General features: G+C 38.9%; 1 protein-coding gene and 1 pseudogene across 2 annotated transcripts; one reads left to right on the top strand and one right to left on the bottom strand.

Annotated features, from left to right (window-relative positions):
* Positions 1 to 256: 256 nt before the first annotated feature.
* Positions 257 to 6178, bottom strand: LOC108426662 (annotated as a pseudogene).
* Positions 6179 to 7202: 1024 nt separating this feature from the next.
* LOC108426663 (zinc-binding protein A33-like) lies at positions 7203 to 14794 on the top strand. 2 transcript variants are annotated; one of them, XM_017696318.2, is made up of 6 exons: positions 7203 to 7836; positions 9076 to 9171; positions 9261 to 9491; positions 13080 to 13102; positions 13183 to 13301; positions 13775 to 14794. In XM_017696318.2, exons 1-6 carry the CDS (start codon positions 7438 to 7440, stop codon positions 14326 to 14328), a joined length of 1422 nt encoding a protein of 473 aa, XP_017551807.1. In that variant the 5' UTR covers positions 7203 to 7437; the 3' UTR covers positions 14329 to 14794. The 2 variants fall into 2 exon arrangements, with proteins under 2 accessions (XP_017551807.1, XP_037392002.1); XM_037536105.1 differs by having other exon boundaries at positions 9079 to 9171.
* Positions 14795 to 15018: the final 224 nt, after the last annotated feature.

Below are 15018 nucleotides of genomic sequence, written 5' to 3' on the forward strand. Positions count from 1 at the left end.
ACCTCAGACTCAGCGCTGACTCACAAAAGCCTTCTGTTTTGGTCTGATTTGATCTTAGTGCAGCTTTTTATAGCATTGATTCAAAATACTTTGAATCTTGAATACTGGTTAGACATTTCAGGCAGTTTTATAATGATTTAAATCAAATTTAGTGAATAGACAGCATTATGTTGTTATATTGAAATAGCATGATTTGCAGTGTTTTCTAAAAAAGCAAAAGCATAATATGAATATTGTATTTGATTTAAATGTTCAGTTTATTTATTATATATGCACAACATTGAAATACACAGTAAAAGACATTTTAAATTTGAGTCAAATAAAAGTCTGTCCACAGTGTTTATTACATATGAGCATAAAGGTTCATCATTATCATCATCATCATCATCATCATCATATGGGACAGATTTAAAGCTGCTGTTATATGCTGCTGTTTCTAATAATCTGTCACATTTTTTGTTTTTTTATTCATGCACATACGACTGTAGATGAGCACATTTTCAGCTTTTAGCTTTTTTTTTGCTTTTAATTTTATTCAAGATCACAGATCTGAAGACAATGACCACAAAAAACCCCAAATCCAGGATAGAGGGGCTGAGTGAACGTGGTGTGGACTCTGTGGAGGAGGGTCATTGTGTCAGAGACGCTGTAGAAGGACAGAATTCCTGCACTGTGATCCACATACACTCCTATTCTGGAGGAGCTGGACTTTACAGGGAGTTTAGTCTCTTTATTATTGTGTTTAAAAGAGGAAGTTGAGCTGAAGCAGATGAGACTCCAGGACTGATCATTACACCCAAATCTAGACCCATTACATTTCCTGCTGATGCCTTTATAAGACACTGCAATATCAACACCTCTCTTACTAAACTTGACCTCCCAGTAACAGCGTCCAGTCAGACTTTCGCTACAGAGAACTTGCTGCACTACATCAAATCTCTCTGGATGATCAGGATGTGTTTGGATCCGATTCATCAATGTAATTTTTCTGTTCCTCTCAGACAGAGCAAGCTCTCTGTTCACTGTGTTTGGATCCAGAGTGAGCTGACAGGAATCTGATGTAGAGAAAATCACTTTTAATACACTGACATGCAGCTAAAAGTGCTAGAAGGATAGATAGATAGATAGATAGATAGATAGATAGATAGATAGATAGATAGATAGATAGATAGATAGATAGATAGATAGATAGATAGATAGATAGATAGATAACAGTGTAACATTATATTACTGTAGTACTTTTGCCACCTCTTAAGAAAATGACTCACTGATAATGTTTAATAAACTTTGAATCTGAACATAAAATAGTTCATAGATGATTCATCTTAATGAGATAAAGCTTCATGTTTGTGTCATAGTGAGTGAAGAAGATACAAACATCTTTTTAATAACAGTTGATGGTAACGTCAGAATAATGAGTCTATGGACTGAAATGAGACTATATAAGCTACATCATCACGATCTTTAGCCTGTAGATCAGCTACACTGAGGTTGAACAACCTCTCAAGAGCTTCTGAAGAAACTGGAGCAGGAGATCACTGAGTAAGGTTCTGAACGTGTACATGGTTCAGTAAATCTGTGATACTCACATTTCAGAAAGTCCTCTCTGGTCTTTGGCATCAGGGCATCAATTACTATTCAAAATAAAACAAAGGCATTAAAATCCCTTTCATTGAATTTATTTAGGATTAAACAGATATTAATTCATATATTATTCATTCTACCTCCAGATACCACTTACAGTTCCACTCATTCCCCAAAGCAAAATCATATGTGGGTGTGAAACCAGTGTGGTAAAAAAATAAAGTGTGGGTGACCCTGATGAGGGTCAGTATAATGAAAAACTTTTTGGGCAGATCAGGTAAGGCTTGTTGGACACAAACAGGTCTAATGTATCAAATCATATGCTATCATATCATTTGAAATTTAAATATTTTGTCATTTGTCAAATTGTATAAGTATCCAATGGTCAGTCAATGATATAAATTCTAACAATGACAAAAAAAAACTTGGCTAGAAAAAAAAGTTTAAATACATTCTATCTTTAAAATGTATAGGTTTGTATTTTGAAGCTTCAATAAAACTAGAGTTTGTTCTATAAGACGTATATGTGACTTTGATCCTCTAGACTTGGATTTGTTAGACATTCTGTCAAATCTGACATGAAAAGGCTTTACGGACTATTGAAAATGAAGATACAGGAATTATATTCTCTCCTTTAGGATTAATCCTTGCGCATAATTCATTTTACCTAAAGAGAGCTTAACTATTTCTGGTGTCATTTTTTCCATCACTCCGGTCACAACTTTTTTCAGGTCTTCCATGGAGAACTGTGGACTGATTGTGTTACATAATACGTTCGCAGGTTGAGGAGGAGCAGAGAGTGACTGGAAACTCTGCAGAGATGAAGAAACACAGATTGAGCTTTTCACAACTGGAGAAATTTGCAGCGCTTCTAAAGGAAAGTGTAAGATATGCTTTCTGTAGATGAGGAGAGAGTCAGTGATGTTACCTGGAGGAAATGGATGTGATCCTCTGAGTGTGAAAGCTGCTCCAGCTCAGCGTCTCTCCTCCTCAGATCAGCAATCTCCTGCTCCAGCTTCTTCAGGAGGTCTTCAGCCCGACTCAGTTCAGTCTTCTCCTGAGCTCTGATCAGCTCTTTCACCTCAGAGCGTCTCCTCTCAATGGACTCAATCAGTTCAGCAAAGATCTTCTCACTGTCCTCCACTGCTGCCTGTGCAGAGCGCTGTTAGGAGACACACAGAGAGGAGGGGCTTCATCTGAAGCAGCTCTTTCACTCACTTCTCCACAATTCATGACATTCTTTCTTCATGTTATGAATAATAATTCTGGTAGCCAGTTAGTTTCATGATAGTATTTAATGTTCATCATTTTCTTAGAATTATCAATACACGCCTGCAACATTTCTGTTTTTGTTAGAATGAGACTTCAGCAGGTCAGTGGGATCATGGTGGTGTTAGGTGTTTGTGGTCATAAGGGTGGGCTGCATGGGGTTTGTCATGCAACCTCTCAGTCCTCAGTCGAACATGAAATGCATTCCCCAGAATCCACTGAGGAATTAAGAGGCGGAGCTAGTTCCCTCACTCTCACAATCGGACACCACAGCAAAGTTACATGACTCCAGAATGGTTCTCATCCTCCAATCATCGTTCAGGTTCACATGAGTACTAAATTACCTGCAGCTGTCTCTTGGTCATGTGATTAGAGAGACTAGTATATAAGCCCGGGCTTTAGCTAAGAATAGTTGTGAGGTATTGCTTTCCCTGTGAAACTACTGACCTTTTTCTCTACTGGTGTTTATGGCCTTCTGCCTGTTTTTTCATTTACTTTGTCTTTTGCATTTGCCCTTGTGTCCTTTTGCCTGGTTTATTGGATATATGGTTTTGACCCATCGCTTGTTTTGTGGACACCGATCTGTATTGCCCTTTTTGGTTATGGTCACCATTCATGCCTGTTTTCTGACTACTCTATACGTTCCTGATTCTACAAGTAAAGATTCACTTGTGTTTTATATCCACGAGCGTCTGCTTCCTGATCTCACTTTACGTAAGTAAGTAGGTGGTTACTGTTATTTATTTATTTTCTTAAATATTGTTTTGTTTAATTTTTCGAGTTCTAGTTGCAAATGTTATGCTGTCCACACAATAGTGCTAGAGTAGTACTGTTAATGTTCACTGTGTTCTAGATACACTTTTTGTTAACAGGTATTAAATCCATTACATAATGTTTAATATAAGAAACTTTTATTTCATGAGCCATTTGGCACCACAACATTTGCTTTTTAAGCTCAAATCTGACCTGTTTCCCCATCAACACTACATCAAGTACTGTTCTGTCACATTAAGTGACTTGATGAGGAATTTTGCCTTCTAAGAAGTTCAGACTGCAAGCTAGGAAGTTCTGCTTTTGTTCAACACTGAGATTAAGATTAGATCTAAATGCATATCATGGCCAATGTGTGACGGTTGGCAGCCCTGCAATTAAAGCAATATTAGCTTTACTGTTCCAATTAAATATCAAACACCAATCATTTCACATACTTTTAGTTACTGCTTTGTTTTTGTTTTCATGTACATGTAAATGGGCCTTTTACTTTGAACTATGAAACTGATATAATATTGCGCATTTAGATGTAAAAATAGTGTTACAGCTTGTTTTCTAGCTTGATAATGTTTTGTACAGTTAAGCTGTTTGCTACATTATCATTTAGCTACACTTAAGCGTACAGTCTGAGACCCAGTGGTCACAATCAAATTCCCTCTCTTATAATGAGAGCTTTTAACTGCAACAGGCAATTGCGCATGTTTTATATACACATTTGAAATCCATAGGCATTAATATAAAGTTGGTCCCCCTTTGAAGCTATAAGAGCTTCCACTCTTCTGGGAAGCTTTATACAAGATTTTGGAAAGTGTGGGAATTTTTGCCTATTTATCCAGAGCATTTGTGAGGTCAGGCACTGATGTTGGATGAGAGGTCCTGGCTCAGAATCTACATTCTAATTCATCCCAAAGGTGTTTGATGGGGTTGATGTCGGGGCTCTGTGCAGGCCAGTCAAGTTCTTCTACACTAAATCACTCAGCCATGCCTTTATGGACCTTGTATTGTGCACTTGGGCTCAGTCATGCTACAACAGAAAAGGGTCTCCAACAAACTGTTCCCACAAAGTTGGTACCATACAGGCTACAAGCCTAGTTTTATCCAACTGTTAGCAATGGGTGTGGCTGATACACCTGAACTCAATAACAAGGTATACAATAGCAAGTGTGTGTTTCATGAAAGAGGAAATAAACAACTTCTCTAGTTTGCAAAGATTATATGGATTTTTTTTTGAGTGTTTGGACAGATGTTGTTGTTTTTGGGCCCAGACCTCACCTATGGCTCCACAGACCTGAAGACTGGCTTTGCACAGCTGCTAGATATTGCTTCCTTTAACAGCCAGCTGTTGTCTTCTCATCTGGTCAATATACTTACCCTGATAGTCTTCATAGTCTTTTTCAGCTCCTGTAGTTTATTCTCCGTCTGCTGGATTCTCTGCTAGAATTTCCTCTGATTCTCCACCAGCTGCTTCTGTACATAATATACAATTTTATGAACTGGTTTTCTTACATCCACTTGAAAAACAATAATCTATGAATCTAACTGTTTAAAGTGGCATTTAAATAATGTAATACTATATTAATAGGATTTGTTCAGAGACTGGTTTGTGTGTCCAGAGTGCTTGTCCAACACATACACTAGTTCTTACTACGTAAATCAACTTTTGACCAATGTGGCAGTGAAAGAAGTGACTTAAATGTCAAAACATTTATATAAATATAGTTGAAGTATTGTTTCTTTTTTCGTTTTTGGCTTCAAAAAAATAAAACTGTTATGTACATATTAAATTGATTTTTAAATGCTATCTATCTCATGCCTTTGTTTTATTCTAACTGGGTGTGTCTGACTGAACTTCGCTCACTGTGCTGCTCCACATTTTAATCAACCAGCTACTGCAGGACTTTCAGTAAATACTTACCTGCTTCTCAGATCTTTCTGCTGCAGCTGAAACTGTCTTATGACCACTGTGTTCATCCATTACACACAAATAACATACACACTGCTGATCAGTGCGACAGAAAACCTCTAGAAGCTTATCATGAAGAGAGCAGATCTTCTCCTGCAGATTCATGGAGGCTTCAACCAGTTTGTGTTTCTTTAATGCAGGAGATTCATAATGAGGCTGAATATGAGCTTCACAGTAAGAAGCCAGACACACCAGACAGGATTTAACAGCTCTGAGTTTTGTTCCAGTGCAGACGTCACACTCCACATCTCCAGATCCAGCAGGAGATCCAGCAGGAGGAGCAGCTTGGAGCCTCGTCTTCCTCAGACCCTCAGCTAGTTCAGCCAGCATGGTGTTCTTGTTGAGAACAGGCCTTGGAGTGAAGCTGTGTCTGCACTGGGGGCATCTGTAGACCCCAATCTGATCATCCTGACCCCAGTAGTCCTTAATACAGTCCAGACAGTAGCTGTGTCCACAGGGAATAGTCACTGGATCCTTCAGTAGATCCAGACAGATCGGACAGTTGAAAGAGTCCAGAGTTTTTAGAGCAGCTTCTGCCATTTTAATGCACACAGAGACGAACAGAGCGAGCAGAGAAAGAGAGACTTTACTTTCGTTTCTCCACTGATCTGTTCATTCTGTGGGATGGACTCTCTGTATGTGTGTACAGGGTAAATAAGCTGTGTATGTTTGTGAAACAGTGTGAGGTCACCTTGAACAGTTTAACCCTTTTCTATCTGAAGGTCAATCATGACTTGATCAGATGTTAATTCTAGATAAAAATATCCTCCCTGTCATGCATCTCTCCTTGACCAGCTGGACAACCGCTATAATTTTACAGTAAATATTTATGATCTACTCAGATATTTCACATTTCTTCAAGTTATTTATTTTCAGCACCAGGATAAACAGATTTTTACTTAATGTTACCCAGAAGCCTCAATAACTGAATGTAATATCATTTTCAGTGTGTCCACTTTTCACCTTGATTACAGCTTCCATTCTTTTCAGGAGACTCACTTGTAGTTTTTCAGACACACCTCCAAAGTTCAGTCTTACTGCATTTTCAGCTTCTCATGATCCAAATAATCCCAAACACACTCAGTGTGTTGAGGCCTGGACTCTGGGGTGGTCAGTCCACTGTTCTGAGAACACCAGCAGCTTTTTTTCTTTCATCTGTTTTCCTTTTCTAAGAGCTTCTTGATCAGCTACACATCCTTTCAGACTCACAATATTGAGTGGTCTTCTCAGAGTGGAAGGATGGACAGAGACACCTGTGGATCTTTTCAGATCTGAAGCAGCTTGATTTTCTCCTCTCTCTCAAAGAGGAAAGCTTTAAGTGCTGTTTATCGGACAGTTTTGGTGTCTAGCAGGTCTTACATGGTTGTTAGGAGCCACATTTTCTGAGTAGCGTTTAATGTCATCCACCTGCTGTTTATTTCAATGGAACAAATCAATAAATCAACCTGGATAATAAACCGAGGAGCATTGACTTACTTAGTCACAATGCTTCACTCTTATTATAGGACTTCTTATTGTCTTTACTCTTTCCTGCTGGCATGAATTCTGACTGTATCCAATCATAACCTTTCTTCTCTAGAACTCCTCCCACTAAGGAAGTGCAGAGTGTCTCCTGTGCTTCCTAAACAGACTGTACTGTGGTCCTGTGAGTGTAGTTTTACAAAGAAAGGTATTTATGAAGGAAACTGAGGCACGTTGAAGAAGCTGAAAGAAGCTGGTTACTAACTGGAACTACAAAGTCATCAGATTTACTGAAATCAGACAGTGAGTGAAATCAGACGGTGATCACTCCACAGAACTCAAAGTGAAAGTGTGAGTGTTCTGACTGGAGGAGACACCAGGGGAAGAAAATGGCTTCTAAGTTTTCAGAGGAGGATTTCTCCTGTCCGGTGTGCCGTGAAATCTTCAGAGATCCTGTTATTCTGCGCTGTAGCCACAGTGTGTGTAAAGACTGTCTGCAGCAGTTCTGGAAAATCAAAGGATCCAGAGAATGTCCAGTTTGTAGGAGAAAGTCTCCAGTGGAGAAACCTCCCATAAACCTGGCTCTGAAGAACCTGTGTGAGACTTTCTTACAGGAGTCGAGTCCGAGAGCTTCAGCAGGGTCAGGAACACGCTGCATTCCACACAGCGAGAAACTCAGACTCTTCTGTCTGGATGATCTACAGCCTGTGTGTTTGGTGTGTCGGGACTCTAAAATACACACCAACCACAAATTTCTCCCCCTGCAGGAAGCAGCAGTAGACTACAAGGTAAGCTCTCTTATTGGAACCAGACGTCTGAAGAGTTTAATGTCTCTAAAATCTCCCTCACAGAAAGTTATTACATGAAATGAGTATAAACACACTGCCTGATGTCTGAGACATTGTTTTGAGGTAAAGAATTTGGCCTAAAACATATTTTTTTAAGCCATTCATGACAGTGAGGTTCATGCAGGGTGTTGTGAGGCACAATAGTCCCCAAAGAAAATACATTTTTCCAGATTTACCACCATTTTACCATCACAAACATATATAATAAAAATCAGAAGACACATGTAGGTTCATTGGTTTTGGATTTTAAATAAAATAGCAATTTTTTTGTTGTAGACAACGCGATGCCTGGTTCCCATCAACACCACTGTAAACAATTTTAAGTTGGTAATTTTCTCTACAATGAATCTAAATCAATTTACTCTAAATGACTTTGTTTATAACTCAATGATTGAATTATCCAGAAGTTTTGAAAAATCAGTGGAATTCCCCTTTTGGTTTTTAGGAACAGGAATGTGATGCTTTATGAAGTAAATTAATTTACATTGACATAAGTGGCCAAAAACTAAAGGGACAGACAGTTGTTCCCTGTGTTACACTGTTATGAAGCATCATTTCCAAGTAATGTAACTCAGTTTAGTTACTCAGTTAAGAACGACGCTCATCAGTTCTCAATATTTCTACTTGAGTTTCATTCTATTGAGGAAATCTGTGAGGCTGCGTGAACAGTTAACTCTGTTTTTCATGCCTGCAGCCGAACATGTCTTCTTACTAGAGCTTATTCATAGTAATGTAAATGATACAAAAATAATTAAATAAATAAACTGAATAAAAATAAATAAAGTACATAATTTTATCTGGGAATATGGATGTTCATGCAATATTTGTAAAATTGTTCATTAAGTTTAAGTTCCTCAAAATCTTGCCTAGAATTGATATATGGTGCTTTTTCCCTGTTTTATAATTTCTTGGTTGTGGTACATCATAAGTGTTATAAATTGATGAAATGTCCATCACTTCAGTAGGTCGGCACATTATGTTGTTTTGTTCATAAAACATTATGACATAAGCCCTTTGTAAATGATCAATTATTACCTTATAAATACATTATTCAACACTTACGCATGCCTTATGAACTCTCTATGTAGACCGCCTTCACATCTGTCCAGACTTTGAGAGACAGCAGCACCAAACTCTGTATCTGATCTTGTTTCTGACCAATAAAGTGATTTATTCCAGAAGGAACTCCAGGCTGCACTGAAGCCTCTAGAGGAGAAGCTGAAGATCTTTAAGGAGTGTAAACTGAGCTGGGATCAGACTGCAGAGCATATAAAGGTCAGAGTGAATAACTTCAGAAATGACTATTCTGACCATCTTCATATATTCAGTCATAGTTCATCTGATTTACTACTCCTTCATTCCAGACTCAGGCCCGGCGCACAGAGAGGCGGATTAAGGAGGAGTTTGAGAAGCTTCACCAGTTTCTACGAGATGAAGAGGCAGCCAGGTTAACTGCACTGAGGGAGGAAGAGGAGCGGAAGAGTCGGGCGATGAAAGAGAAGATTGAGAAGATGAGCAGAGAGATATCATCACTTTCAGACGCAGTCAGAGCCGTAGAGGAGCAGATGGCAGCTGAAGACGTCTCATTCTTACAGGTGAGGAATATTCAGTCATTATCGGGGACTGAACTCACACAGTGCAGGAGACAGAAAGATAAAGAGCGAAATGTTCATCTTCATTTATACGGCATTAGTTAATAACATTATTATATCATTTCCATACAAATTTCAGATTGTTTTCCTCACACAGTGCTCAACCTACACTCACTCCTGCAGAGCTGCTTAATGAGCGACATTATATAAAATAGCCTGTTTGATAGAAGGGGTGGGTGATATTGTAAGAAATATAACATCACCATACTTGAAGACATTTTCATGATATATAATATGTCTTACAGTTTGTGGTTAATAATGCGTTATCACAATAACGTTGTAGCAACCCATTGTTTTATTTGCTTAGTTTAACCATCCCTAGTTTCAGCCTGAAGTCACACCCTCACGACTCCAATTCCACAATTTGTCTAGTACCGCCTTTAAAATGGCAAGAAGTTCCACTGATGCCTCTCTTGATAAAACTGAATTAATTTCCATCTACTACAGTGGGGTGTTTCTTTAAGAAAACCTCTCACTGAAGCCAATTCTACCAGTACTGTTAGCACCAGAGGGTGCATTCTACAGACTACTGCACAAAGTTAGCAAGAGAGCTACGGATAAATCAACAAGAACCAAACTAACAAAAGGAGCAGCAAAGTGGAAAGCTCCAGATTTCCCCTGAAAATAAGACATAACCATGCTGTATGAGTGAAAGGCTACAATAGCCACATTGATTGCATATGCAGTACATGTAAGGTTTTGTTGTTACATACATAAAACATCCACATACACATATACATAAACATACACATATATATATACAATCAAACCATGCAGCCAAGTGCTCTGCTTTTACATACATCTGTGAAAGAATGGGTCATTCTGAAGAACTCACTGAACCTGAGCCTGGTATAGGCTAATACGAGGCAACCGTCGCAACACGATCGTTTGCAAAATGTCCAGTTTCCTAGATATTCTATGATCAACTCTGAGTGGTGTTATAGAAATGTGAAAGTGTTTATGAACCACAGGAAGTCAGTCACGAGGTGTCAGACCATGTAAAGATCAGAGCAGGTCGCTCAGTGCTGAGGAGCGTATAGCATAAAAATCACCAACACTCTGCTGACTCAATACCTCCTCTGGCATTAACATCAGTGTCACGATTGGCCCCTCCCAGTCCTCCCGGTCCATGTGTTTTTGTTTTGGTTTTTAGTCCAGCCCCCTCGTTTCATGACTCCACTCCGGATTGTCTCCAGTTGTTTCCCACCTGTCCCTCATTTACCCTTTATTTAAGCCCTGTGCTTTGCCCTTTGTTTTGCTGGTCTTTGTACTGTTTGAAGTGTCTGATTATTGTTTGGTGTTTGTTTCTTCTGGCCTCTGTTGTTTGTTGTTTTTATTTTGTCATGTCTGTCCCTCCTTCTCTCCGTGTTGGCTGTTTGTCCCTGGACAAAGCCTCAACCTCGCTCCACGTTACAATCAGCACAAAAACTGCACTGGGAGCTTCACGGCAAGGTTTCCATGGCAGAGCAGCTGCATGCAAGCCTTAAACAGACACACCACAAAATCTTATAGAAAGCTACCCAGAAGACTGGAAGCTGTTGTTGCTGCAAAGGAGGGACTTATTCCATTTTAATGCCTGTGGATTTAGAATGGGATGTCATAAAATCTCCTGTAGGTTTAATGTGTAGGTGTCCCAATACTTTTAATACATGAATTCACACCACCCAAAAAAATAAAGTCTGGTTAAGCTTATGTAAATGGGAAAATTCTTTAGGGTCAAATTAGAGAGAAATGTGATTTATCCAGATGAACTAATGAAAGAAAGCTTTAAAATTAGATTAGCACTTAAAACTTTACATTAGCACTCAACCCATTAAAAATCCACGCCTCACCCAGCTTGAAAACTCTCTTGTTCGGTGCACACATCAAATCTGTAGTTAAAACCTCTTTTTTCCATCTCCGTAACATTGCAAAAATGAGTTCATCACTCTCTGCTGCTGCTCTGCTGCAGAAACCCTTATTCATGCATTCATTTCTAGTCACCTAGACTATTTTAACTCTCTGCTTGCTGGTATTAACTCCTCCCATTTATGCAAACTCCAGATGGTACAGAACTCTGCTGCTCGCCTCCTCACGCGCACCCGTACACATCAGCATATTACCCCCATCCTGCAGCATCTCCACTGGCTTTTTGTAAAATATGGCATACAATTCAAAATTCTTCTCCTCACATACAGAGCTCTACATAATCTTGCTCCTTCCTCCCTGTCTGATCTACTTATTCCCTACAAACCAACTCACACTCTCAGGTCTTCCTCTGCTGGTTTACTCACTGTCCCACCGACCAACCTACATGGATATGGTGATCGTGCTTTCTTTAGGCTGGCTCCCCAACTCTGGAGCTCTCTTCCCTCACATATTCAACAGGCCAACTTTGTCTCTACTTTTAAATCTAAACTTAAAACCTCTCTCATTTCTATTGCTTATAACTGTTCTCAATCTTAAACCAGCCCCTTTGCCAAGTCCTGCTATGTCTTTGCTAGTGATGTTATGACTCTGCTTCATGTTCTTTTGTTTGTCTTTACTGCTCAGTATTTTGAAAACCTGTAAGCATCTTTGAGTTCTTGAAAAGCACTATATAAGTATAATGTATTATTATTATTATTATTATTATTATTATTAGTAGTAGTAGTAGTAAATAATCTGATTGATCGCAATAAATTATTTTCATGAAGGTTGATGAGTTGGGAGGACGGTGTGCACTAGTAGTGCCACATTTTAAAAATCCTATCAACAACCAAAGCGAATTGCTGCCTTTATTCAACATAGAAAAAACTCTGAATGAAGTGCTGCACTAAATCCAGTGTAACAGGACTGAGTATATTATTTTCAGAGAAACATGCAGGTCAGTGGTTTTTTAAGTACTGATAATGTTCAGAATTTGCTCAGAAAAGCGTAGTGTGAGGTAGTTCATCACATATCGTCATACTGGACACCCCTATTCTACAAGAAGATGTGTTATAACATGTAGTAACTGTCTGCTCTATAATGTGATTATTACAGGGTCATCCAGGTAGAGATTTTTTGTCCGTAATGTTTGACAGTCTTGAAGTGAATGACTGACTTCCTTATTATTACATTTTTCTCATGTGTCTTTGAGAAATATTCTACCAACTTTCATGAATAACCAGTAGATGATCAGCTAAATGAGCTGCTAATGTAGACCAGCTACATTACAGTTGTAATGTCTTGATGCAGGTGGCCGAGCCTAGACTGGCTGCCGTCTTTTACAGATGAGCGATGCATATTTTTGGTTTAACATCATGAAGTTAGTTTACTGTATAAATGCAGCAGTGTTTGGTTTGGAGTTAATAATTAATCATATGTACATTAAACTATATTAGAATAATGTTATTAAAGGTTCTTTATTTCATTCAAATTGGTCACCAAAATGGGACACAGTTCATTATTATTTCTGTTCAGAACCAAGCAAAAGAATTTATTTCTAGTCTTTGGTTTTTACACTGTATGAAGGTAACACTGTTATTTTTAATAACTAAGCACATTTATGTTACCCTCCTTGTTTTTCAGAACTACAAGGCCACTCTGAAAAGGTGAGTGTTGTGTCTCCTGCTTCTTTCTGTGGTTCTGAGCCCAAAATCACAGCAGCACTGACTCCTGAATGTTCTTCCAGAACCCAGTGCTCACTGCAGGATCCAGAGAGGCTTTCAGGAGAGCTGCTCCATGTGGCTAAACATCTAGCCAATCTGAAGTTCACAGTCTGGGAGAAGATGCAGAAGATCATGCAGTTTGGTGAGTCTCTCTCAGTCTCAGTCTTTCTTTATTAGTTCCTCTCATACAGAACAAGTCCATATATTTAGCATCAAGAAAAAGCTGCTTATTTGATGGGGGACAGTGTTGGTGGTCTACCTGGTCTTGCATGGTTGCTAGGGGACCCATTTTTTTCATAGCATTTAATCATGTTGAACTCCAGTTTTTGAAACTCTTGTTTTATCTTTTATATTTCTTTGACTTTCCTCTTTCCTCTGGATTTTCTTTTATCTATTTCAGCTAAAAATATCACTATTAACGACTGGATACTAAATAAATGACGGTGTCTGACTTTTTCAGAACACCGTATTTGTGAATGTTCACAATGAAGTATCATTTTCTAAATAAAACACAGGTAACTATAGATCACAGAATGAAACATGTGCCTAATTAAACACCCTGACCCTGATTACTGTAATAAAATATATCACAAGCTTGTATTTCTTCTCTTTCAGCTCCTGTAATTCTGGATCCCAACACTGCTCATCCTAAACTCGTCCTCTCAGATGATCTGACCAGTGTGAGATTCAGTGATGAGAAGCAGCAGCTTCCTGATAATCCAGAGAGGTTTGATAAGCTGGTGTGTGTGCTGGGCTCCGAGGGCTTCAACTCAGGGACGCACTGCTGGGATGTTGAAGTGGGAGATAAACTCTGGATTTTGGGGGTGATGACGGAGTCTGCTGAGAGGAAAGGAGAGATTTTCTCCAGGAGTGGAGTTTGGTCATTGTGGTATCTGAATGGACAATATGCGGTAGGTTCATCACCACAGCCTGGAACTCCCCTCTCAGTGGCCCAGAATCTCCAGAAGATCAGAGTGCAGCTGGACTGGGAGAGAGGAATGCTCTCATTCTCTGATGGTCTGACTAACAGAGACTTACACACCTTGTCACACAGATTCACTGAGAGGGTCTTTCCATTGTTCATGAACGTCTGTAAAGTCTCTCCTAAGAAGATCATACCAGTGCTTAAAGAGCCAACACAGTCACTTCTGCAATTAAGCCAGAAATAAAAATTTCAATGTTTACTGTTTACCATTTTACAGATAAGAAACGATGCACGGACGTGCGTACATATGGATATGTGGACAGCCAATCAAAATGCACCTGACAAAAACCTGATATTGGTAGCAGCTTAATGTGTAATAGATTTCAGACAGTCTGTACCTGTATGAGCCTCTGAGGCTGAGAATTAGCACAGGGTGGAAATACTTTCACACTAACCCAGCCTCACCTGTACGAGTGTGACGAGAACACAGATCCAGAAGTGACAGAGGATGGGCTCAGATATTCCAATAGACTCATATTTAAACTCATCTTGGTGTTAAAAGTACAGACCTGGAACAGTACTAAACATATCATACCTACAGGGATGCAGGATGATGCTGTAAGTTGCTTGAAACAGTTATATGTCCATATTTTATTTATGAATTGAATTTCTTGAATAAAGAACATAAAACACAATATATGATGTAATGACATGAGGACTTTAAACTTGCTTGTGTTTTTGTGACACCCCCAAAACAGCCAACAGCTGGCGAGGGAAGCAGTATAGCTCACTGTAATGAAAACGCAGCATTGACTCAAACGCTGAATGGCTAGTGCAGATGAAATAAATATATTTGAATATATAAATCTAATAAATGTAAGTGATAAATGTATGTAAGGAATATGATTAATAAATAGTAATTAAACATGAATTA

Source organism: Pygocentrus nattereri, chromosome 29 (genome assembly GCF_015220715.1).
Source record: "Pygocentrus nattereri isolate fPygNat1 chromosome 29, fPygNat1.pri, whole genome shotgun sequence".
Lineage (NCBI taxonomy): Eukaryota > Metazoa > Chordata > Actinopteri > Characiformes > Serrasalmidae > Pygocentrus > Pygocentrus nattereri.